This window comes from Suillus clintonianus, assembly GCF_016758775.1.
Source record: "Suillus clintonianus strain FC179 chromosome Unknown DEU56scaffold_63, whole genome shotgun sequence".
NCBI classification, from domain to species: Eukaryota; Fungi; Basidiomycota; class Agaricomycetes; order Boletales; family Suillaceae; genus Suillus; species Suillus clintonianus.
In genome coordinates, this window is record NW_024539287.1 from 131,442 (window position 1) to 154,366 (window position 22,925).

Here is a 22,925-nt window from a genome sequence, read left to right on the forward strand (position 1 = left end):
GCACTGCTTTGGCCTATCAGATCTCGTCGAAAGCATGTCCTATTAGGTCCTACTCCTCGTTACAACGCTTGACCATGCTCCTACAATCCGCTTGATTATTGGGAATTTACATCCATGTATGTGATCGGTGAGTGTGTCTGCCACATTCGCTTGTACTGCAAATCTGAAAATTTACAAGTCATCGTCAGAGACCGAATTTCACCGAACCATACCCTACCGTATCAAAGGAACTAGTGGGGTGCGTCTGCTACATGATGCGAATTGGAAAATTGGATGGATCATCAATGTGCGTGTCACTACACTTTTTAGGCCTAGAAAGTCATGCCGCAGTGCATGATCTGGCATTTGTTTCATTGCCGAGAATCAAGTGCACGCACATGTGGCTTTTTTTGGCTGCCCCTCACACTATATGTGTATAAAGCCAGCATACTGACTTTTGACTCAGAAAACACCATCAAGGTTCAGCGATGAAATTCAACTCACTCACCACTGTAGTAATATCTGCCATAATGATGGCTAGCGTAGCTATCGCATCCGACGGCCTGGTGATAACACCCCAGAACCTACCCTGCAGCCCTTCCAGTGAGCACGCTTGCAGCCTACGCGCAGACCTAGTAGACCACATGCTTATGGATATCTACAGACCAGGCGGGGTGCTCGACGGGCTTCAAAGGTTGGAACAACGGCAACGATTTCCGGTTTTACTGTGGATCTAGTGGCAAAATTACATCCTACACACCATGCGATTGTAAAGGTTGCTGTATCGACGCTGACAATGGGCAAGACGTCTTCTGTTGAGCCTGAGTGAGCCTGTCCTTTCCTTTCGACTCAGAGTCCGAGTGTTGATGTGCTCGCTTAGCATGATATGTGCAAGAAGGTGTGAAGGAGTGCTGCGACGCAGTGTCATGAAGTTCAAGGCAATGGTGCCTCATATCCAACCTTTCAATTGAGCCGGTTTACCGTATTGCTTTATGACACTGTATAAGCACCGTGTTTCTTGACGTACCCACCTCGCATTCATAATTGCGGCTACCCCGCTCTTATTTCATGTGTGGACGTGCTTCCATACCTTGAAGCTCCTACAGAGTGTTACACCAGACGAGGATCAAAGGTGGTCTTCAAGCTGTCCGCGTGTATAATGTCGCCAAAGAGCATATCCAGAGATGGCTCGAGACGCAGGATAACAACACCTTGAGGGGAGAGCGCTGAATGTACGAATTCCATTATGGCGTTGTCACAGGCTATGTCTGGCTTCTTCACAAACGAGACAAAACGAGCTTCCGAATTCCGTTTAGTCCTACAGGAGCATGGTATTGACTTGAGGGCCACGACACTTAACGACACAGGTGTCGTGTGGTACAAAGGTTTCCGTTGCGCAATCGCCGAAGTAAGGATTCACTTCGTTTACCACTATGGTCGTATCTGCCGCAGTGATGCCAGTGGCTGGCGTAGCTATCGCATCTAACAACCTGTCGGTAACACCTAAGAACCCACCCTGCAACACAACCAGTGAGTACTTCCGAGTCTGCGGCTCATCTGCAGACCTAGTAGACCGCACGCTGAAGACTGTCCACAGATGAGGTGGGGCGCTCAACAGGCATCGAAGGTTACAACGTCGGCAATAATTACGGGTATTTCTGTGGACCTAAACACAAAATTATATCAATAACGCCATGCTCGTGCAAACATTGTTGTCATATGATTTCACTTGTTCATGATACTTGATGCCCGCTCAACTACACAGTGCCTGAGTGAGCCCGTCCCTCGTCGCCGAGTGCGAGTGCCGATGTACTTGCTTTCGCCTGTGCATAGAAAATCTAGCATGATCTGTGCAAGAGGGCGTGAAGGAGTGTTGTGGCGTAGTATCGGTAGTGCGGCAAGCAGTTCTGGAGCCAACTTGAATTGAATCATGATCACACTGTCTCGTTGTCCAAAAAATCAAAATGATGATTAAGCGCACCAGTGCAACACATATTCGGCGCCCACTTCTGGACGTTGTCGTGCAATCGCGAAAGTGTGCAGCAAGCTGAGATACATTAGTACTGCTCAGACAACGCTAACATCGACCTTGCCGATCCGGCTTATGGCGGCTTAACGCTCGTGCCTCCTCACACCAGAACGGCCAGCAGCTGCAGGATACGAATCTGGGACGCATAAGAATAAGTATGATTCTACTACCTATGTTAGGATAGGATGGATAACAAGCACGTAGCAGTATTCTGGACTGCAGTCTCTGCTTGGGAATTATCCCATGCTCTCATCATCGCCATCCACTTCTCAAACCATTCCCAGAAGGGACCCGACAACTTCCCTCTGTTCCCGTATAGTTCCTTCCAAAGATCGTCCAAAAAGTTCTGCAGTTTGGAGACAAGCATCGAGAAAGCGGAGCGCGGTGCTCGTTGTTTCCGTCTCTCGTCAAATAACAATTGTTCCACTGTTGAGCGGAGTGTACCAAGGGACCTTTCTACTGCACTGCTAGACATTAGGACAGAGCAACAGCATATCACATGAATGAGTACACACTTCGGGTTGCTTGTTTGCAACACTCGTAATGCGTCGCTGATCATTTTGATATCTTCGACAAGAACATTATACGCGTGACTAATTACCACGTGTTCTGTTTCCTTGGAATCCCACTGAGGCACGACGTGACTTATGTCAAAAATGTCGTTCAAAATGACAGATACGGCAGCCTGAGCATGTGAATGAGAAACAGCAGTGTGTGCTACTTTTTCGCGTACCTCAGCAGCTTTCGCAGGGTTTCGCGAGCGACGCAAACCGACTGCCAAACTCGCCTGTATATCTGAGAAAAGTTAATACTAACCGTGACAACGGTAGTCGAGCCTACTAACCTGGAGGCAATGGATCACCCGGAGAGAAATCTCTGCGGCCCAAAACTAACCGAGGCTTCGAACCGTCTGTCTTGCTTGACCTCGAGTGCATTTCCGTCAAGGATATAGCCCTGAAAGGAACGTAGAGAGCGAGATTGACATCTACAAACTCGAGCGCTTCGTTTGTCGACCTGCGATTCTCCGGAATTTCTGACCAACAGCCTTGAATGAACTGCCACTGCTCCCGAGTGATGGATTTGTCGGAATCAGAAGGTGATGCTGGGGCGACTCCTAAAAGCAACTCGACGAGCACATCACTGTCCTTCTTCAAGGTGGAATATGGTTGAGAGCCCGAAAGGACCTGCATATTTTATTGGCAAGGCATGTATTTGTGTGGTGACGGACTTACGAGATAAATGATACTGCCTAGTGAATATCTATCACCGGATATACTTGGCAGGGGCACTTCTCCCCGACTGGACTTTTTGAAAAGTTCGGGGGCAGCAAACCGTATGGCGCCAGATGTTGATAGGCGAAAGTACGACAGGCCTAGAGTTTCTGGAACTAGCACACTGAGACCAGGGTCTGCTAGACTGGCTCTACCAAGCGCATCCACCAGCACGTTATTCTTCAGACATGTTTAGATTGATTTGTGAATTTCATAGGAATGATCCTTACACCGGAAAGATTCCCATGGACAACGCCATGAGAGTGCACTGCCAAGAGGAAACATTGCTCAAGTTCACGTCAAGTATTGAGCGGAAACGTCTAAACGCACAGTAGTGAAGTCCTGAGACGATGTTTTCGAGCTATTGTTCGACAAGCGGGAGGTTTCAGCTAAGTTGTTCATGCAACGAATAAACAACACCTACAAGTTTAAATTTATCTTGCACAGTCAACGCTGGTTTGCACGACAAATATGTCGAGAGGGTTCCGTTTTCTTTCCAAGGATGGACTATGGATACTGTTGGACCGAAGTCCATGACAATGCCATATAATGGAATAATATTCTCGTGTTCAAGCTTCGCCCAAGCATGAATTTGCTGTGACCATCTCTATGTATCATGGTTTATATCGAGGTTTCTGAGAAAGTAAACATCGGTACGTGCTTTGTGCGTTTTGGCGAGTTCACCCTGGTTGGTATTCTCGAGCCGGAACGTCTTCACTGCAACCTGTACCAGCCATATGAGTATCAAAACAGCTCGGCGTGGGGCAAAACGAACCTTCGTGGAGCCGGTGTCATTGAACCATGTACATTTCCAAACATCTGTGACACCTCCTGATGTGGTCGGAACACTTGTGTCGGCAACGACATCGCCTGATAAGTCAATTAAGGCGTGTCTTTCGTTGCTAGCCGAACTAGAGTATCTATAGGACCGTACGTTGCTGGAGGACGACGAAGGGAGTAGAGGAGCCACTGGTGGAGCATAAAATACGAGGCCACTCATGCTGACAGTTTGGAGCGGCCCTATCGTGTCTCCAGTACTTTAAAGGAGAGAAAAGAAACCCCAGCCCTCGCTCATGCGGCAATTCGTTGACCACGCGTGAGCGCCAATACATGGACATGTGAGGCACAGCACGGTTGGACATGGGATGCCGAACACTCAACGTTTCAGATGCCTTTTCATCCAACGTCCATACATGCTTTACCCTCGAGCCTTAGTGCTGAAGGAAGCAAATGAGATCAAACTTTCTGAACACGAGTTCTGTGCTCACCTTGCACCTTATGATACCTTCTAGACAAGACCACATTGAAGGTCCGAGTTTTATTGTTGCCAAGAGAGACCAGGGTGTTTGGGGTCGTATCTGAGTTTAAATTTCAAATACGCAGAAGGGGATGATTGTGTTAACCGCCTCCATCACAACCAGCCTATTCCCACTACCTCCTGCCATTCCTTTCGTCAGACCGCGCGACACAGCGGATACGTTCTTTTTTTTCTAAGGGGGTTTTTATACCCATAGCTAGGCCAAGAAAATCCATACTTCACAGATATGAACAAACGAGGACTGACCTACGTCCGCGTGGGGCATGCTGGTGCACCACAAACGCACCAAAAGCGTTCTTGTAAGTTTACGAATGAATTAAATGTGCATTGCGGTAGATCTGATCCTTCGCAGCATGTGCAACAGGTGGTTTTTATGTCAGCCCCTCTCAGGGTCAAACCGTTTCCAGCAGTAGTTCCTTCAACATCACCTGGGACAAATCCTGCTTGTCCAACACGCAAGCTGTTGATATCTATCTCATCGCGCCCGGTTTGAGTAGCAGCCGTATTCACGAGTGGCAAGATGTGAATTATGCCCTTGGAACCTATCAGACTACCCTTGAGCCCAAGTGGTGGAATGATACCTCCACTGTCAATCTCCAGCTTTCCATCGTCACCTCCAACACACAACCATTCCTTAGCCCCTTTCCCGCGGGCCCTGTATTTACTGCTACATATACCGCACCAACCGACGGCTCCACCCCAGCCAGCGCCGATCTTAGTTCCCCTGGTGGTGTCACTTATGTCGGAAACTTCTCTTCCAGCAGCTCTTCATCTAGCGGCAAGATCGCTGCCGGCGTCCTGGTGCCGCTGATTTTCATCGGATTAGGCATAGCCGTCTATTTCAAGCTAAGTCGCGCCAAATCCAAGGAAAAGAGCAGACGCTTCAGCGAGGCTATCGACAAGCGCATGTCCACAATCTCCGTGGACTGGAGGTCCATGTCTGCTGCTGGCGCTTCGGCAGCTATTCGTCACAGTATGGCAGTTTCAGGTGGAGGCAATCGCAATTCATCATTTTCATTTGGTCCAATTCGTCCCATCAGTACTGCTGCTGTCGAAGGCGCTCCTTCTGAATCCGACAAGGTCAGCATAGACGTGCCGAGTATGTCTCAAATACGTCCCGGCTTGCGTTCTTCTACTCTAGGCGATCGAGTATCGCGAGTATCATTCGCTACGGACGTTCGCCCATCATTGGAGTCTCGTCGCACCGTCGGAACCAGTCGTGCCTTCCATACTGGTATCGTGCCTCCTCTCCCTACCAACGATGATAAGGAAGAGACGGGAGACCTTTCTCCCACACAAACCAGGGGACCCTTCACCCTCACTCCGGATGATATTCGCGCCCGCATGTCCTTTGGTGGGGCATCAGAAGCGCGTCCTAGTGTGGATGAAGTTTGGCAGTCCTTGAGCAGTAAGTTCTTCTGATGACTTCATGTGTGCTTGGAAGTTGACCTTTCAAATAGTGATGCGCACAGGAAATGAAGCCAGTGGAGATGATTATTTGCTGCCCCAGGAGCAGATCCAAGAGCAGACCGTTGACATGCCTCTGCCTCCCGTTCCTGCACATCCCGCCCCCGAATCAGGACTCCCTATGATGCCCATGCCTGCCAGCGTCATGTCTCCAGACGAGATGCTCCGCGCCTATGCAGATCGGAAGATGAAGTCCCCTCCCCCTACCGGTTCCTTGGCATTCCCTGTTCCAGCTGCCAGCTACAACAGCAATGGTATGCGAACGCTGTACACTCCCAGCCTCTCCACCCAAGAGGGGGCCGAGCAAAACAATCGTTTCACTCAGGCCTACGATGACCCTTACGCTGGCACCGCTACTTGATCCTGTAGATCTCCGGTCTGATAGTGTGGCCTTCCGTAAGATAAGGATGTCACTGGGCTATCGCGTTTCAGTTCCGTGACTCGGTTTTATGACGCTTCTGTACTTTTGCAATGTTACGTTTCCTATCTGATCCCCCTTTTCCTCTTCCAGAATCGTTATCGATACGTGCGTTCCGTCAGTGGTTCTTATTGCTTATCTATTCCCTGCGTATTCCTTCATACCCACGTCATCGCCTCTCCCCATTGTTTTAAAGTTACTTCTTTTGGTCCCCGGCGATAGTGATTAGGACCTTGTATTCGCTTTGTCACGGCACGCCGCTGGACTGGTAGCCTTTGACTACACATGATTACCCACTTGTGATTGTCGGCCTGGAGCTCAACGTTTGTGTAGACAGCCGATCGTCATCTTGTTCTCTCTTGTCGTGATATTTGACCAGTATGTGTATTGAAGTCATTCACATGTGTTACTTTGCATGCATGTTTGCAGATTCCTGTGGCTTCGCCACTCGCTCACAGGAGCTTTGGTCTATCGATAAGACAATAACGCTGTCGTGGAATGTCACTCGTCAATCTGAAAGCTCCTTCCCTCCGTCCTTGAGGGTCCTGAGCTCACTTCGCCATGGCTCCCATACTTGTCCGTATTTCTTGAGCAGTGCTGCCAGCTCTTCCCGCTGTTCCCTCTATATCCGAAATGAGTAAGCGTCACTGACTGATCCTTCAACTCACTATATTCCAGGGTTCTTCCGCGTATACATCAGCGAACAAGTCCTTCAGCTCAGGCTTTTTGACAGGCTCGGCACGCTTGAATGCCTTGATCACATCCCGTCTCAGGCGGAACACGAGCTCCTGCTCATCCATGTCGTTCCACCATCCCCGTGATTCCATGAATAGGCGGAAACGCGTGATAGGGTTATCATTCTTTTTCCTGTCTTCAACTTCCTGGCGCTCCCTATAAACATACGAATCGTCCGACGTCGAGTGATGGCCAATCCTGTAAGTCATCATCTCAACTAGAACTGCCCGACCACCTTCCAAGCACCGCCTTCGTGCCTCCTTGACAGCGCTCAAAACAGCGAGTACATCGTTTCCATCTACACGAACGGTATCCACACCATAACCTGCGAAGATCGATTACTATTCACACATGCGCGCGGCATGTGATCAAGTTACCTGGGCCTCTTGCGCTGATACCATCGCCGTAAAATTGTTGCGAGTTCGGGGTGCTGATCGCAAACCCGTTGTTCCTTGCCAGGAACAATGTCGGTGAAGGCACCGTGGAAGCAAAGAGCATTCCAGCATGGAAGTCCCCCTCTGACGCTGCGCCTTCCCCGAAAAACACGCAGGCAACATTTTTGGAGCGTCTCGCTGGGTCACGTTTGAGTGCAAACCCAACTCCAGCAGCTTGTGGTATTTGAGTTGCAAGTGGAGAAGATATGGTGTGGAAATGATGTTCCTTGGAGCCGTAATGCTAAGAGAGCGCCAGTAGATACTGAGCAAGGCTTCGAAAACGACAAGACTAGGGGACATACCACAGCTATCTGGCGGCCTTTGCCAGAATCTTCGTGGTTTCCGTAAACCTGCGCCATGATACCGTCAAGATGGAAACCACGCCACAAGAGCACCCCCGTTTCGCGATACTGTGCTATAGCAGAATCAGTAAAAATACAAGTAAGTGATGAAGAAATTAGTCCGACATAAAACTCTGGAAACAAGAGTGCCTCATTGTGAACTCAAACGAGACTTCGACTCCGGATAAGCTTACTCGTCATCATCAGCCAGTGCTGCAGCAGAGCCGATTACAGCAGCCTCTTCTCCATACTTGAGGGGTCTGAGGGTTAGCGACTTGAGTTGATATTGCACAATTATCTTACGGAAGTCGCCTAAACTTAAGCCGTGTAAGGAAATATCTCAGGGGTGTTCTTCTCCACGTACATAGAAGGGTATTCTGCCTTGGCGTTGACCACTGCAAAGTATATCATCGATTGTAGGAAGCAACTGCATGTTTTCATATCTGATTCAAGGCTGTGTGAGCTACAATCTGGAGTCACTGCGAAACCAACCCACAATCGCCGCGCGAACTGTTCACTGATCTAAACAAACTTCAAGATCAATGGGTCCGTTTGGAGAGTGGGGGGTTACCTCAGGCACTTCCGCGCCCTCTATTGGAGTACCAAGGGCATCAAGAACTCTATAACTTGGTATTTTGCTACCGTCGCCAGTTACAGAATTGAAGAACGCTAGCTTTGATACGACTGGTGAATGCGTCGTGGGTAGGCAGCCTAATGAAGAAGAGGCAGGTAAAGTTGAGAGTGTCCGACCATTTGCATAAACACTTTTCAGCAGAGAGGAATGTCTGAATGGGATGGAACGCAGCATTTGCGCTGATACTGAGTGGATACAGGTCAAGAGCCTCACCGGGCTTGGGGTGTTGTCGATAGTGGGGACATCAGACCGTGACGGTTGTAGGTCAATATCGTAAACTTCGAGTCCGCCACCCGCATTGTTACTTAAAAATTACCTCATGTCATGTTTTGCCCGGACATCCTCGGTTTTCCTGAGCGTCGCTTTGTCAACCCGAAGCCCGTCCTCACTGGGATTCCGGATGTGTCCACAGCCGCACAAGTCGTGAGTGCAGATCCTGGACCTAACGTGTAGTTTGGATGATATCCTATCGATTTCATCTGGGATCTGACTCACGCCCCCCGGGAGTGTATGATCATCAGGACAGACTGAACCGTTGGCATTATTCAGAACGCGATGAATGTTTTTTTTTTGGTGAAAACTTTGATCGCAAGAGGTTGATCATACCACTAGGTACAAAGATTCGAGATGCACCCGATGATCCAATACGGTAGATCCTGGTGGCACCCGCGATTATGGTTTAACCTGCCAAAACACTCTGCCAAACCTCCGCGTTGCCTCCGCGCTGCAATTGAGTGGTGTTTAACCTGCAATGCCATGTCATGGTAAGGAGGCATGTTGCACTGTACAGACTTGGAATACTTACTGCATCCTCAAAATTAAACCCGGTCCTCCGGGATTGAATAGAATTGATTGAAGATCATTCCAATTGATGTCATAGTCGTCGACTCGTTGGATCGTCGAATACACTTTTGAGAGCCTGGGAACATGACTCGGACTCGGAGCCTCGAAGGCGATGTCGGACAGAAACATACACCGATACACAGACCGAGAGGATCGTCACCTACCGTCACCTCCTACCAGTTACCAGTACTAGATGACGAGCAGGCTACCAAAACTGGTCGCTTTCGATCTAGAGTAAAGGGCGCTTCCCATCGAGACTCGATTGTGGGCTGATCATTGCAAAACATGCAGCTATACCCTTTGGGATTTCTGGGTGGATACCCATGTACACCCTCCATTGAAGCGAGACCACGTCACTGGCAAAGTCATTGATAGTCAGCGCAAGCCCAAGACAATCGACTTCTACAGGGATGTGCCACAGATCATGCATCGCCTACAAGCAGCCGGCGTAACGATCGCTGCATGCTCGCGGACAGATGCGCCGTCATTGTGAGTGATCTGAACGACTCGACTACTGCTAGTAGTTCTGCACTAATAGATTGTGCCCTAAGAGCTCGTGAAGCCTTGGGTCTCATACTTATACCCCCGAAGTCCGGTAGCGATAGCAGCGCGAAACCAATTCCAGCGATCAAGTTTTTTGACCAGCTGGAGATTTACCCATCTTCCAAGATAAAACATTTCAAGAAACTTCATGAGAAGACTGGGATACCCTATGAAGAGATGGTAAGTACTGAATGTTACACAATCAGGTTGCTGTCATGTACGTTTGAGTAGCTGTTCTTCGACGACGAATGGAGGAATCAGGAAGTAGAAGAGCTTGGTACGTGAACTTACGAAATCATGAACGCGTTCAAATTAACGTTAAGTTATACCAGGCGTGACATTCACGCTTGTCCCAAACGGTCTCAATGATAGAATTCTAGAGAAGGGGCTAGAGGAATGGAGAAAGAGGCACCCTGTTAAAGTTGCTGAAGACGCTGTGGGAGCAGATGTCACTCTTATCTAACAGTGTCAATATTGTGTCGGGACAGCGTGACATCTCAATCGAATTCATGGTCTCAGTGAGAGAAGTAGCCACACTGCCTATCTGAGTTGATCGTATCAACAAGTATAATGGACGGTCCAGATTCCATGAGCGGGGTTTCCCCTATGATGAACTTAGAACTTGATATCTATTCCCCGTATGTCAAGCCTAGAATGTTCTCGACTGAACACAATGAGTGCGTACACCGGGGGTCGTGGTGAGCGTTCAAGATGGTGTGGGGAGTAACGAGGACAACGCGATCATGTCGCGAGGATATCATGTTCTGTAAGAGCTTCAATAGTTATTGTTCAGAGCTGAGTCCATAGACGACTATGTCTCGGTCTTTCCCGTCAACAGCGGCGCAGACCGGAAGCCAAAATCACGCAATTCTAGCGTCCACGTAGATAGCTCGGGCAAGAAGCAAGGTCACAAGGAAGGACACTTCCACCGAAATGAATGCGCAAGGGGTGAAGTCGCAAACAAAAACGCCCGTGCTATGATGCGATTGGTGGGGATGTAGAGGAGTGATTGAGAATGGCATTTGGTACATGTTACAAGTGTGGTCCGTCCGTCACAAGGTGAACCGCCTGTTTGGGGATGCAGATCAGTAGCTGAACTGGAGTGCTTGTGATGAAATAGAGTAGGTTTCAACGTACATGGCTCCCAGATAAGGGGCAAGGAGTTGGTTGGGAGGATAAGCTCTGCTGGCTTCATATCCGCAGTATCTTCCCTCAAGTAGAGATCATTAAGACTGCCACAAACAGACCCACGAGCGTAAATGGCGCGAAAACGTCCTGAACTGACGCAGTCCAAACTCATCTTGGACAACGATAGTTCCGGAACTGAATACAGCTACGCAATTTGCGTTCCACAGGGAGAAACGGTACGAACTCTGCCGAAGGTGAGGGCAGGGCTGCGCGAGAGCTATAAAAGACTGTCTGCATGTACTCCCTTCGACTACCACAACCACACCCTCACTCATAATTCTTCTCCCGTGCAAATAATACACGATGGCCGCTGCAAGAAAAGCTGCTAAGACTGGTATGCCCAATCGTTGTTTTTGTTAGTGTGGTGTCTGACAGATATTTTGATATTTTTTACAACCTTCTATTATTTGGCTGGGACGACTGTTGATGTGCAGGCGCTCCCACCACCGGTGGTGCTGCTTCCGGAGCCCCTGCACCAAGTCCACCCGCCGGCAAGGGTGCCCCTGCACCAGTGTGTAATCTGTCCAATGATTATTGACCCTCGATTAATTTTGTCAATCTTACAGAGTAAAGGCGCCAAGCCTCCTGCCGCAGAGGCCCCTGCTGCCAAGGCAAAAGCCAAGGTCCCGAAGAAGAAGTAAACCTCGCGCACTTTGTGATGTTGTGTTTGGAAGCAGCAGGATGATAACTGTGATGATATTAGACCAAGCGCTCCGAGAATGCATATGTACACGTGCCGCAGCGCATGAGATTTAACATATGGAATTAAGGCTGTGCCACAAATGCTCTCCGATACCTGTGCTGGGCGCGTAAACGTTTCGAGTCAGTGGGTCCTGGCCTTTTGATCAACAGGCGCTTCAAGCTTCAAGATCCACAAGTTAAATTACCGAAGCAGAGAAGCTATATCATGATGAGCGCCAGGGAAATTGATGTATGAGCGCCAGTCGATGCCCACCCCCACTATATATGGACTTCTAGCACCAGTGCAAGAAGCAGCCTGAAAATGGCTATGCTTGTAGTTGTAGGCCCTTCGGAACAAGGAAAAGTGGCGCTGTGACATAAAAGTTACGTAAGCAAGCATTGCCTTGTGAAACGCACGACAACAAGCAAGCGAACCAAAAGCGAACTATTTGTAGTCCATTTTCACTACCCTCTCTTCGACGAACGATTCAAGCGCTTCAGCTACTGGTTTAGCTCCCACTTATACCCGCCGTTGCTGAACTTGTATATTCGCTCAGTGGAACAACAATAGAGCTGACAGACTGATCTTTACCACCACAACTCGTAATGGCTCCGACTTGTCCGTCTGACAACACATTAGCCGTCGACCAGTCCAGTTTCTGGAGCTCTGGGAATTTAAACTGGGACGAACATCGAATAGGATGGGCGATCGCAGGAGGATGTGCTGTGCTAGTGTGTTCATCGCTGGTTCATATTCATCCTGACCATTTATCATTAACTCCACGCAGACAGTTATTATTTCGATGATTACAGTATTGCAGCATTGCCGGTAAGGTGCCATGAAATTCAAAAATTATTTTCTGATTGCAATTCGTTACTTTAGAAATTATAACAAACCCAACGAGCAGCGTCAAATGTGCGTGCGTCACTTCTTCCCCGAGTGTATTTCTTCATGCGCTATTATCTTTTTAGTTTGCGAATCCTATACATGCCACCAGTATATGCTGTTATTTCATTCTTTTCCTACCGATATTTCCGGAGTTACACATACTACGCGCTCATTGAAGTCGGTAAGTTGTCGTGGCAAGCCTGTAGTATACTGAATTGACAACGCTCCGATTCTTTTAGCATACGAGGTAAATGATTACCATGCACACCATATTTGTCCTTCAACTCATAAAGACTTGCTCAGGCTGTCACCTTGAGTGCATTCCTGTCTGTGATCTTGATTTGATTTGATAGACGCCTTGCTTACATGTTATCCCTATGCCAGACTCCTCCTGATCGAATTCGTGGCAGCCACGGCCGCAGGTGGCGATGCTACAAAGGCAATTGAACGAAAGGATAAAAGGCCTTTACCGCTTCCTGTGCGTATTTTCGTTTGACATTCTTTACAACTTCATGCCAATCTCGCCTGTAGTTTTGCTGTTGGAGATACCGACCCACAAAGGTATGCTATTGCTGATGCCTTAGAAGCGTTTCTCTCATGCTCTTTTTCAGCCTTACTTCATGTATACCCTCAAGGTAAGCCGCTTACTAATTGCTTTGACAAACACCCATTTTTAGTGTAGTGGTCAGTTTTACAATACGTTGTTATCCGTCCAGGTGAGGTCGAACTAGTCCACACACAGATAAGCATCTCACGTTGCAGCAGCTGTTTCCATTGCTGGTATCGTCTGTCAAGTATACAACGTGCTTTGCGAGTCTGGCCCTTACAGCATATATTATGCCAATGTCTATCTCGAGGCTGTTGATTTCGTCAGCATAACGTATGTCCATCATGATAGATGTCTGATTGATAACATATCGTTGCGTGAATAGTGTGGCACTCTACGGGCTCTTTCTGTTTTACGGACTCACCAAGGAGGAACTGGAGGGGCGACGACCACTGGCTAAATTTCTCTCCATCAAGCTTATCGTGATGTTCACCTTTTATCAGTCGTTTGTTGTGAGTTCTTCCCCCCTTTCTAATTGTTACGTGACTTTACCCTTGAATCGTGTTTAGTTTAGCTCGCTAGAAGGTCGCGTTATCAAAGGTGTGTTCTTTTCAGAATCACGACTTACTCCACGTTGACACGAGCGCCGAAGCCACCCAATACTGGACTGCGGCCAATATTTCAGACGGTCTTAATGCGCTGGCCATATGCATCGAGGTAAGTCATTATCGTGAATACATTCCGGGCACCTCGTTGATTATAACGCGACAGATGGTTTTCTTCTCAATATTGATGATGTGGGCATACACAGTCAATGAGTACAAAGTGCCAGGGAACAAGACAACAAGCATATGGCGCCCATTATGGGACAGGTGCGTTTATGTTCCGCGACTGATGAATATCTCAATTGCTGATAACTTCATAGCATCAATTATTGTAGGCGCTCGATGATATCTTTCTAAATTCTTGCCTAACATGCTACCAGGGGATTTCGTTACAGAGATAGGAAGCTCGTTCAAGTTCTTCTTTAGCTACGCCCGCGGCGCCCCGTCAACCCACTCAAGTAAGAAGATGAATTTTGCACAGGCATTTGGGGTCGACGGCAAGTCAGTGGCAGATGGCGATAAGTCACTGACTGAAGAATCAATACGGCTAGCTCCATATCCCTACAGTGATGCCCGCAATGCAGACAGCGCCAGTCCCGTGCCGTAATGAATCGGGCCAAATCAAGCTGGACTTGTCGTGATACCATGCGTCACATATTTCCAAGGACATCTTCATTACCCAGATCTGCTGGAGTCTCACTTTATTTGCTTGCTTTTATATATCCACGATCTTTACTTGTGTATATCTGTGCTATCAACCGTTAATACGTCTGACTACGCGACACCACGAAAGTTCGGCCTCTACGAACATATCCACGCACATGTACAATATTGTACAATACTACTCTGTACAGTAAGTTGGGTCCACATATATATCTGGCCACGCCAATGACACCAATACTCGCGAGTTCCGCAAGAAAACTTACCCTTCATTCACAGAGATTTAACCAGTGTATAATAGATATTGGCGAGAAGAATATCTCCGAGGACTGCTATTCAATACACCCGTACGGAAAATTCACTGACGGAGAGTTTATTGGTAACTGTAAACTCGCGGGAACCACACTTACTCACTACTTACCGCAGGGCTTCACCCAACGTCTTTCATGCCAAATGATGTCACCAGATCAGATACACTGTCAGCTGTACTCTACAATTGCCGAGGTTCAAGTTCTAGACAACTGAAATCCTACCGACGGGCAATTTTTCTAAATAGCTCTGCCAATAATTTCACCGAAAGCTAAGGTGTCGCGTGCCTGTGCTACTACGGGAGCTGTCGCTAAATGCATGCATCAATACCGTTGCAATGCTGAATATATTCCTCAAACCACTATTCCAGGGAATAGCTAACATATCACTGGGCGAAGACAAGAAAGTCCCACATGTCTAAAAATACCATCAGCATGTACCAAGGAAACTCGGGGGTTAAGGGGAGTTGGAAATCGGAAATCAGAGTTCAGAGAATCAAGGTGATGCCTTGCAAGAGCCATAGGCTGCGGCGTTTGCTCGTGGCTGCATGCCGGCGTTTGGAGACTCAACGTAGTGTTGCAGTCCATCCAGCTTCCAAGTGCTGCTTGGCAAATGGAACAAATGCAAAGACAGGCGCCATGATGTAACTGATTATCATGGACGTTCAATTAACCTATGCCATAGATGACTTAGATCGATTGAATTGAATTACGAAAAGTTTAATTACTGGATGGTGCATCGGTGAACAACAAGCTCCTGACGTCTGTTGCTTCCTCTGGCTCAGTGAAGTTGATCAGGACGCCCCACTAGTGGAATCTGTCTCGAAACGGTTGATGGCATAGAACGATCAAAATAGCCATGTGGACGCTCTACCCAGATTCACAGCATCTACCATGTTATCGCAGCGGTAAACTATGGATGGTCAAACGAGAAGAAATATGGAATGGCAGAGAGCGATAGGTGATCGGATAAGTGTTATGAAAGGTCAAATTTCAAAACCGCTTCCTGACAGTCAGTCCTCCCACAACATGAAGTATCGGAAATCATACTAACTAGATATCGCTCATCGGAGAATGAAGGGCACTAGATACGCAAAAGCAGATAACTAGCTGAGAGTGTCTCAGTAGTGATCATGAAATATATCAGGATACCGTGAATCGCGGCGCACCAAATGTATGAAAATTCGAGCAGATGGCGAGCTGAGCGATACGGTTGATCGCCCGATCATCGACTTAAAAGCCAGCTACGAGGTCTCCACGAGGCTGGCTGCGCTTTAGGGCTGTATACACGAGGACCTTACACCTAGGTTTAACTGCGGTCCGGACAATGCATAGTAAGTGACGTCTAAATTCAAGTCGAGCGCCAACCTGTAAGGAAATTGTAAAAAGCCATGTGCTCAAATTACGACCGCATACATTAGCCACCAAGTTCGAATCTCAGACTGGAACCCTCACAGTCTCGAGGTAGATAATTGCATCGCGGCCACTAGGGTGAAGCAGGAAACCCAGCCTGATTGGACAACTTGAGTAGTCACTAGTCAGTGGTCACTGGTCAGTTACTAAAATAGTAATCACGGCCAAAGCCGATTCAATAAGGCAGCTTCCATTTGAGCAGCTTGCGTAGGTTGGTGTAGTACAGTCAACCTCACAGAGGTATATGATTGCAAACGGGCAAACTGGCAACTCAGGCGGACTGATGATGTTCAAACAGATCTACGACGACCTTATAACAAAATGCTAAAAAGCTCTTCAAGTTCAACGGCTGCGTGCTGCATCGTGGTAAGATCAGCGAGTTTTGGCGCCTGCCTGTCACACAGCACTGAGCAGCATGTTACTGCCTTGATACAGCAGCACACTGCCTCGAGTCTTCTATATAAACCTCCAGTTTGTGGCTCACTCGCAAAGCCTACTTGCCATCGCAAATGTGGTCCTGGAACACGCAGCCGAATTCCCATGCGCAACGCAAGTTTATAGAACTTATATTCGATCGGACAGGAAAGTATGCCAACTGGGACCCACCCTCCGAAATCCAAGTGCGTAATATCAGTGGCTTAAATTTCCATCCGTTCTATGTTAATCTCGAGCAGGTTGGGTCGTACGGAAGGATCAACAGAGCCACGGGAAACTTGTCCGTCGAAGGCAACATCTACTCAGATAAATTCAGGCAGCTTCTCGTCGACGCAGGTATCGACCCTGATTCTGACGAGCATCATGCCAAAGACTGTCCGGATGAGTCTGAATTCACGACTTGGTCTAAAAACGTGAAACGCATCGACTTGAACGCCGAATCTCATGCGTGCGTTCCCACTCAGCGTTCGATCCTCTTGTCTTGATTCTGATATCGTGTTCTGGTTGGTTCCACCAGAGGCATACCTGAGATAGCTTCGGCTAGTATCAAAGGGACGTGGCAGGTTAAGAAAGGCACCACTGGCGCTGTATTGCTCATGAACAACCCTCGCATGAAACACATTACTTCCGACGTCCTTGGGAAGCTCGCGAGCATCAAGCTTCTTCAGTCCATGCATCTCGTGACGAAGGTGTTTTATTGTCCTGCCTTTTCCTTGTACCTCTCCGATACAAGTAAGTGCGCTATCCCATCGGAAAGAAGAAACACTTACATAGGTGCAGGCGGCGAAAAGATCACCATGGCTCTTCTGGCTTCCGCGCCCATTGTAGCGCCCGTGGGCACTCTTGAAGCAAGGGCTTCGATGAGATGGTGGAGTGACACACAAACTGGATTGGCACGCCACGGATGCAAGACGGAGCATTGCTTCACCCCTTTGTATGAACTCTTGCATGTCAGGCACCCTCGTAACAGGCGGACGTCGCCATCCCCGGAACGCACAGGCGAACAGTTGTGAGAACACTCATTGCTCTGTCAGGCTGACGTCTTGGCTAATCAAGGGACATTTTAGGTGGGTTCCCCCTCCCGTCCCGTGGGCACCTCTCCTTGAGGATGGCACAGAGGTGCCGATATACATTAACGTGAGTATCACATCTGACTGCCCAATTTTCATCGTTGACGACTCCTTGCACAGGAGAATACGGATTCCAGTGACTCTGAGGAGGAATAAGGTCATCAAGAGCATACCAGCAACAAACATGACTGTCATACGGACTGCGCATTGTAGATACCTTCAATGTAACCACTCTAGTACCTACAGCAAGTTGAGTCTGTCTGAAACTAAACACGCATGTGAGGAGTCGGTATGATTGCGGAAGTGCGAGCCGGCTGGCTAGAAATTTCACACCCCGTTGCAGCCTCGTTGCAAAGTTCACTGGCATGCCAGGAGGCCTGAGGAATCAGAATCGATCGAGGCCTTTGGATCGATGAAATAAAAACTTTCGATACCGACCTTTTAAGCTTCAACAATCTATTGCGAGTGATCACTGTTGCCCATGGATGGACAAGTTGAAGCACTACACGACTCCGAAGTTGAACATCGCGGAATATACACGTCTTTGCCGGAAGATGCACAATTGTGCTACGAAATAATTTGGAAGATGAATAAAAAATTATTATTGGAACTAGAAAAAGATGGTCCAAGAGGACGGGAGGGTTATGACAAGGACCTGCGAGGATGGAAGATACAGGCCGAAAAGCTCGGCAACTGCAAACCTGGAGCCAGGAAACTGGCATTTATTGGCAGGACCGGAGCTGGCAAAAGCACTGCTATCAATGCGATATTGGGCGCGCCAGTTTTATCAACGCGAGCTGACGTGAGTAATGATTGTTACCTATTACTACTACCGTTAAGCTTGAGCGCTTACTGATTGGAACTACTGAACTGCACTTTTGCAGGGGTCAGCCTATTCATTACTACTTACCCTTATCAATTCTGACGCTTTCTGCACCCTGCGTGGGTAGAGCATGCACATCTGTCCAAACAGAAATTATCTACGAAGATTTGCCTCCCTCAACATGGAGAGCAAGCATAAAATTCATCGAGAAAGATGAGTGGAAAAAAGTGGGTATTCACTTTTTTTTTTTTCATGCTCCAGACATGCGTGTTAATATTTTACAGACTCTGCACAATCTTGTGGATGATATCTCGTAAGTGTTTACTCAAAAAGTTTGGTTTCCGCTAAAATTCATGACACGCAGCGCTGTCTGTGAAGGTGATCCTTTGAACATTGCGCGTGGCAACCGTGATGATTTCAGGCCTGCGTTGGATGCGTGGGACATTTTGCAAGAGGAATGTCTTGGTTTTTTTCTTTCGATGCTATCTGGCATATACTGATATCGCTGTTGGTGCAGGTTTATCCCCAGTAAGTCACGACTTCAAGTTGAATCTTCATTTACCAGTGTTTTCTGCAGCCTTCGTGGACTATCGTTCCCCCCGCCTCATCAAGATGTACATGCGCTTCTTCAACACGAGGCCATATCACCCGTCCTCGGAAACAGCATTCAGATGACAGACACGGGCTTTGACAGTCTGGAATCGCAGGAAAGTCGGCAATCACCATTCTGTGCTCGATTAATTTTTCTAAACCACGTACAGCTTCGGCGATTTTTGACTTCGTGTGTAAATATGGAACAGCCGGTGCGTCACACAAGTCTTGAAATTGTCGATAACCCTGTGATCATTCAAGGTCCTCCAGCCGGAGCCATCCGTCTGGCATTTGGTGGACAGGTAGGCATCTCAACAACACTGATTGTGTGGTGTCCTCACCTTCACTTTTAGTGTTCGCATCTACGGGGCGTTTGACGTGCTTGCATCCGGCGCAGTCACGCTCGTGGATGTCCCTGGTTTTGGAGATGCCAATAAAACGAGGTATGTACTAGTATCGATAATTTTCTTGCGCTGACAGTATCTTCGCAGAACCAAGCGAACTAAGGAATACCTCAAAAACGTTGAAGTCGTTATACTAGGTTTGAAAAGCAAGATGGATGGCTTTCGTCTCTCCGCTAATGAATATTTGTATCAGTTGCAGATATAAAGCGGGCAGCCGATGACCAGGTAAATTTGACAAATATACTGGTCTTCACTTGACTTGTTAATTCGATTGCTAGGCCATGCATGACTACTTTGAGAAATTGTAAGTGCTCGATAACTTTCTAGAACTGTATACTCACGTGTTATAGCTTGCACCAAATGATCGCAATAGACGGACGCATAGAATCGCTGTTGGTCGTGCTCACCGGTGCGGACGTATGTTGCCGTTCTTTTCCCTCCAAGTTGTTCCATCTACCTCACACTTATACCAGGTACGAATTAACGAGGACCAGCTGCATCATCTTGGTTTAAAGCAACGCCAGACAATTCAGAAAATGCGCCAGGTGAACTAGCTAAGTTTCAGGTTGACACCAGCTTCGCGGCACTTATGCATGTAGTAGGAGATTGTCCATCTCAGCGAGAGCCTGCACGAGCGAGGCAAACTATATCACGTTCTCTGTGCTGAGTTCTTCGTGGCTCCGATAGACCATCCCAAGTTTATGGAACTAAAGAGCCGTGTAAAGTCCACCGAAGAAATGGTTTGACATCCATTTACCTTGAGTGCCGGGTCTGACCTAATTTGCAATGCAGAGAGACAAAACAGCCAGTCAACTACAACTGGCCAGGGCTGCCAAAGACACATACATCGCAGTGCGTATACCTATTTAGTGCCTTTATATTTGCTCATGGGCATTTGGTCAGCACCAAAGATCTGCCCGGGCACGAGATGTCTTTCTGCGGCTCTATCGTCAAGTGTACTGCAGCATAAAGCAGGTTCATAACTTGACTTTTTGAAATGTGCTGTAGTCAACCCTTCTTTTGTTAGGACTCTGCCAGTGAACCCCCTCCGCTGCCTATTTTCTGCATCGGAAGCATGGACTACACCCAACTTTTGGTGACGAATAAAGAAGACCGAGCTCCGGTAGTTTTTACTGATCTCGAAGATGTTTGTCTCACCTCTGACCAACCAAAATATTGTTTATTGATTGTTCTCTAGACTGGGATACCACAATTGTGTCGTTATATTCACGACTTTGGTTCGAGGACAGTGATTTCAGATATCACTACCCACGCACATAAGTCCACTTTACTATGGGAAGAAATCGAGAGCTACTTTCTTTCTTCACGGCGAGATTCGAGGCTTACAGCATACGAGGATGCAGCAAGAGGCCTGGTGGAAGCTCTCAAAGATGTAAGTCACATATTATTGCTTTATAGCACGAATATAATACAAGTAAAAGGCTGTTGACGAGACTCTCAAAACATCAGGAGCCAAGCTCGACAACAACATGAACGAATTGGAGCAAGCTCTTCGAATTGAAGCCGAAAAGGTGTGCCTCGTATGAAGTGACTGGTTAATGCTCATGAAATATTGACCGCATACTAGGCAGCTGAGCGCAGTCTCAAGATCATCAAGACACTCGGAGAGAATCATCAATGGCGCAGCTACCGTTCTCTCATGCGCCGACAGGGTGAATGGCGATCAGTAGATCTCAACGAAGACCTCGCCCATGGAATTTTAGAGGGTAGCGCATCAAGGTTTGTCGCTTCGCAACAGTAAAGCTACTCATCTGAAGTCTCGAGGCAGTGCATGGCATAGGTTATTCAACGATTTTCTGAAAACGGAGCTACGTTCACTCATCGTGGTAAGCACCATTGTGACGCATGATTTATGATCTATTGATTTGATTGAAGGTCATCTCCAATCATTTTAACGAAACTATCCAATCTATCAGTAAGTAGCCTAATGACGGAGACAACCTGAACACCAACCTCATTTCTGCACAGAGAACCGAGCCCAACGAACAACAGCAATTGCACCACACATCGACAATGCATGTAATTTTATACATCCATCGGACACAATCGATCCAGCACGAGAACAGTATTTATCAACCGTTTTGACGATGCAAAGGTAAGGCCTTCCGTCGTCATCATGATCTGTTTACATATCGGCTGTGTCATCGCAGGGAATTTTCCGGGTCCTTGAAGGGACTTCTCCGTGCCGCACTGGAGGACCATTACCATGTCGTTGGAAGGGAATCTGGCGCTGGAACATTCCAACGAATGAAGGTGGGTTCGTGAGTATGTTCAAAAATGCTGTCTGACATCATGCCTAGCGTTTGAATGAGGAGCGGTTCAGTCCAAGAAAAGCCCAAGAGTTATATGCTAGAGTCATCGATCAAGTCATGACAGCCGTCCGCATGGCAAGGAATAGGGGGGAAGCAGCACTTGATGAAGCACTTGCTCGGTTGTATGCCACCATTGATCGTTCTCTCGTCTGTATGTCATGGCTGCCTTTAATTTCAGGCATCAACTGATTTCGGGGTCAGGCGTGCAGGGAGACGATCAAATATGCAAGGTTACCCGGAGGAATATGCAGAAATTCCTTGACGAAGAATACAGTGCACCACTGGCAGTGGTGATGGCCATCATGGGTAGGTATAAAGAGCGCGACACACAACCAATAGAAGCGGCGATGGCGATCATGGATAACACACACCAGTGAGGCTTGAAATCGTACACGGAAACCAGAAGAGGTCTTAGAGAGGGAGAGTACTATAAAATTACACACAAGTGCACCAACGACGGGTCAAGGCGACTGTATCATGTATTGTTGTCGAGTTCAGGACGGTTGCCGACATGCGGAGCCCCGACGGGGCTCGGCACCTAGTAGCAGAATGATCAGTCCTGGTCGTCCTGGTATTCACTAGCAGGTACCAAGATAATCAGATTGACAACTTGAATACTTACCTATGTCGAAAACGACCGAAACAGTTATTATTGGTGGTCTGGGAACAAGCTACGAGACCCGCCGTGAAAATTACCGGTGATGGCGTTCCCACCGACTTCATGAATGATGCCAGTAAGTGGTCTTTGAAATATTGTATGACTAGCGTTGTGCAGCACATCCTCAGCCTGAGCTGTACGTGACATCATGCATCAATTTAAATGCACCGTAATCACTGTGAGTGAAAACGATTGTCGAGAATCCGACTTGGTCGACATGGAAGCTCGAGTCAATAATAAACCTATGTCGTGGTGATTCGTCGGCGAATAAACGGAATTATTGGAATTGAAGAAGCCAAGAATCAGCG

General features: G+C 47.8%; 8 protein-coding genes across 8 annotated transcripts; 5 read left to right on the forward strand and 3 right to left on the reverse strand.

Annotated features, from left to right (window-relative positions):
* Positions 1–1,928: 1,928 nt before the first annotated feature.
* Positions 1,929–4,688, reverse strand: DEU56DRAFT_816989 (kinase-like domain-containing protein). Its single transcript, XM_041353889.1, has 11 exons — positions 4,548–4,688; positions 4,055–4,496; positions 3,941–4,003; positions 3,704–3,886; positions 3,610–3,640; positions 3,510–3,547; positions 3,241–3,459; positions 2,853–3,192; positions 2,742–2,803; positions 2,524–2,693; positions 1,929–2,472 (listed from the first exon to the last, which is right to left on the reverse strand). The coding sequence occupies exons 2-11, from the start codon at positions 4,277–4,279 to the stop codon at positions 2,184–2,186; spliced, it is 1,620 nt and encodes a 539-aa protein (XP_041205965.1). The 5' UTR covers positions 4,280–4,496; positions 4,548–4,688; the 3' UTR covers positions 1,929–2,183.
* Positions 4,548–6,644, forward strand: DEU56DRAFT_493562 (uncharacterized protein). Its single transcript, XM_041346493.1, has 3 exons — positions 4,548–4,896; positions 4,950–6,005; positions 6,058–6,644. Exons 1-3 carry the CDS (start codon positions 4,824–4,826, stop codon positions 6,423–6,425), a joined length of 1,497 nt encoding a protein of 498 aa, XP_041205966.1. The 5' UTR covers positions 4,548–4,823; the 3' UTR covers positions 6,426–6,644.
* A 346-nt stretch (positions 6,645–6,990) lies between these two features.
* DEU56DRAFT_915113 (thiamine diphosphate-binding protein) lies at positions 6,991–8,800 on the reverse strand (the record flags this gene model as incomplete). Its single annotated transcript, XM_041357696.1, has 10 exons — positions 6,991–7,104; positions 7,151–7,542; positions 7,595–7,892; positions 7,954–8,066; positions 8,119–8,126; positions 8,187–8,242; positions 8,296–8,304; positions 8,357–8,435; positions 8,489–8,514; positions 8,564–8,800. The coding sequence occupies 10 exons, from the start codon at positions 8,798–8,800 to the stop codon at positions 6,991–6,993; spliced, it is 1,332 nt and encodes a 443-aa protein (XP_041205967.1).
* A 582-nt stretch (positions 8,801–9,382) lies between these two features.
* On the forward strand, positions 9,383–10,475 carry DEU56DRAFT_872477 (magnesium-dependent phosphatase-1; the record flags this gene model as incomplete). The annotated part of the gene is made up of 6 exons (XM_041355786.1): positions 9,383–9,390; positions 9,671–9,703; positions 9,761–9,958; positions 10,021–10,192; positions 10,244–10,289; positions 10,345–10,475. The coding sequence occupies 6 exons, from the start codon at positions 9,383–9,385 to the stop codon at positions 10,473–10,475; spliced, it is 588 nt and encodes a 195-aa protein (XP_041205968.1).
* Positions 10,476–11,453: 978 nt separating this feature from the next.
* On the reverse strand, positions 11,454–12,214 carry DEU56DRAFT_817015 (uncharacterized protein). Its single transcript, XM_041353890.1, has 2 exons — positions 11,767–12,214; positions 11,454–11,711 (listed from the first exon to the last, which is right to left on the reverse strand). The coding sequence occupies exons 1-2, from the start codon at positions 11,923–11,925 to the stop codon at positions 11,604–11,606; spliced, it is 267 nt and encodes an 88-aa protein (XP_041205969.1). The 5' UTR covers positions 11,926–12,214; the 3' UTR covers positions 11,454–11,603.
* Positions 12,215–12,303: 89 nt separating this feature from the next.
* DEU56DRAFT_817023 (organic solute transporter Ostalpha-domain-containing protein) lies at positions 12,304–14,820 on the forward strand. Its single transcript, XM_041353891.1, has 17 exons — positions 12,304–12,613; positions 12,670–12,710; positions 12,765–12,797; positions 12,854–12,951; positions 13,010–13,017; positions 13,074–13,096; positions 13,155–13,248; positions 13,302–13,331; positions 13,382–13,405; positions 13,453–13,486; positions 13,536–13,650; positions 13,703–13,829; positions 13,887–13,917; positions 13,970–14,034; positions 14,089–14,189; positions 14,243–14,253; positions 14,303–14,820. The coding sequence occupies exons 1-17, from the start codon at positions 12,488–12,490 to the stop codon at positions 14,527–14,529; spliced, it is 1,188 nt and encodes a 395-aa protein (XP_041205970.1). The 5' UTR covers positions 12,304–12,487; the 3' UTR covers positions 14,530–14,820.
* A 1,700-nt stretch (positions 14,821–16,520) lies between these two features.
* On the forward strand, positions 16,521–18,087 carry DEU56DRAFT_817027 (uncharacterized protein). Its single transcript, XM_041353892.1, has 6 exons — positions 16,521–16,923; positions 16,978–17,186; positions 17,256–17,470; positions 17,519–17,747; positions 17,806–17,875; positions 17,929–18,087. Exons 1-6 carry the CDS (start codon positions 16,813–16,815, stop codon positions 17,962–17,964), a joined length of 870 nt encoding a protein of 289 aa, XP_041205971.1. The 5' UTR covers positions 16,521–16,812; the 3' UTR covers positions 17,965–18,087.
* A 341-nt stretch (positions 18,088–18,428) lies between these two features.
* On the forward strand, positions 18,429–22,336 carry DEU56DRAFT_915118 (uncharacterized protein; the record flags this gene model as incomplete). Its single annotated transcript, XM_041357697.1, has 25 exons — positions 18,429–18,610; positions 18,693–18,858; positions 18,916–18,944; positions 18,996–19,096; positions 19,149–19,159; positions 19,493–19,524; positions 19,576–19,665; positions 19,714–19,763; positions 19,820–19,851; positions 19,905–19,930; positions 19,977–20,043; positions 20,100–20,171; positions 20,229–20,366; positions 20,419–20,478; positions 20,530–20,601; positions 20,654–20,773; positions 20,825–21,019; positions 21,069–21,158; positions 21,215–21,366; positions 21,416–21,473; positions 21,523–21,562; positions 21,616–21,712; positions 21,798–21,900; positions 21,948–22,110; positions 22,161–22,336. The coding sequence occupies 25 exons, from the start codon at positions 18,429–18,431 to the stop codon at positions 22,334–22,336; spliced, it is 2,322 nt and encodes a 773-aa protein (XP_041205972.1).
* Positions 22,337–22,925: the final 589 nt, after the last annotated feature.

Coding starts and splice junctions, on each gene's coding strand:
- DEU56DRAFT_816989 (XM_041353889.1), bottom strand. CDS start 4,279: ATGAGTGGCCTCGTATTTTATGCTCCACCAGTGGCTCCTCTACTCCCT. Junction 3,887..3,940: donor AACTCGCCAAAACGCACAAA/GCACGTACCGAT, acceptor CATGATACATAG/AGATGGTCACAGCAAATTCA. Junction 2,473..2,523: donor TTGCAAACAAGCAACCCGAA/GTGTGTACTCAT, acceptor AATGTCTAGCAG/TGCAGTAGAAAGGTCCCTTG.
- DEU56DRAFT_493562 (XM_041346493.1), top strand. CDS start 4,824: ATGAACAAACGAGGACTGACCTACGTCCGCGTGGGGCATGCTGGTGCA. Junction 4,897..4,949: donor AACGCACCAAAAGCGTTCTT/GTAAGTTTACGA, acceptor GATCCTTCGCAG/CATGTGCAACAGGTGGTTTT. Junction 6,006..6,057: donor AGTTTGGCAGTCCTTGAGCA/GTAAGTTCTTCT, acceptor CCTTTCAAATAG/TGATGCGCACAGGAAATGAA.
- DEU56DRAFT_817015 (XM_041353890.1), bottom strand. CDS start 11,925: ATGCATTCTCGGAGCGCTTGGTCTAATATCATCACAGTTATCATCCTG. Junction 11,712..11,766: donor GGAGGCTTGGCGCCTTTACT/CTGTAAGATTGA, acceptor CAGATTACACAC/TGGTGCAGGGGCACCCTTGC.
- DEU56DRAFT_817023 (XM_041353891.1), top strand. CDS start 12,488: ATGGCTCCGACTTGTCCGTCTGACAACACATTAGCCGTCGACCAGTCC. Junction 13,830..13,886: donor CCTTTTATCAGTCGTTTGTT/GTGAGTTCTTCC, acceptor AATCGTGTTTAG/TTTAGCTCGCTAGAAGGTCG. Junction 14,035..14,088: donor CGCTGGCCATATGCATCGAG/GTAAGTCATTAT, acceptor ATAACGCGACAG/ATGGTTTTCTTCTCAATATT.
- DEU56DRAFT_817027 (XM_041353892.1), top strand. CDS start 16,813: ATGTGGTCCTGGAACACGCAGCCGAATTCCCATGCGCAACGCAAGTTT. Junction 16,924..16,977: donor ACCCACCCTCCGAAATCCAA/GTGCGTAATATC, acceptor AATCTCGAGCAG/GTTGGGTCGTACGGAAGGAT. Junction 17,187..17,255: donor TTGAACGCCGAATCTCATGC/GTGCGTTCCCAC, acceptor TGGTTCCACCAG/AGGCATACCTGAGATAGCTT.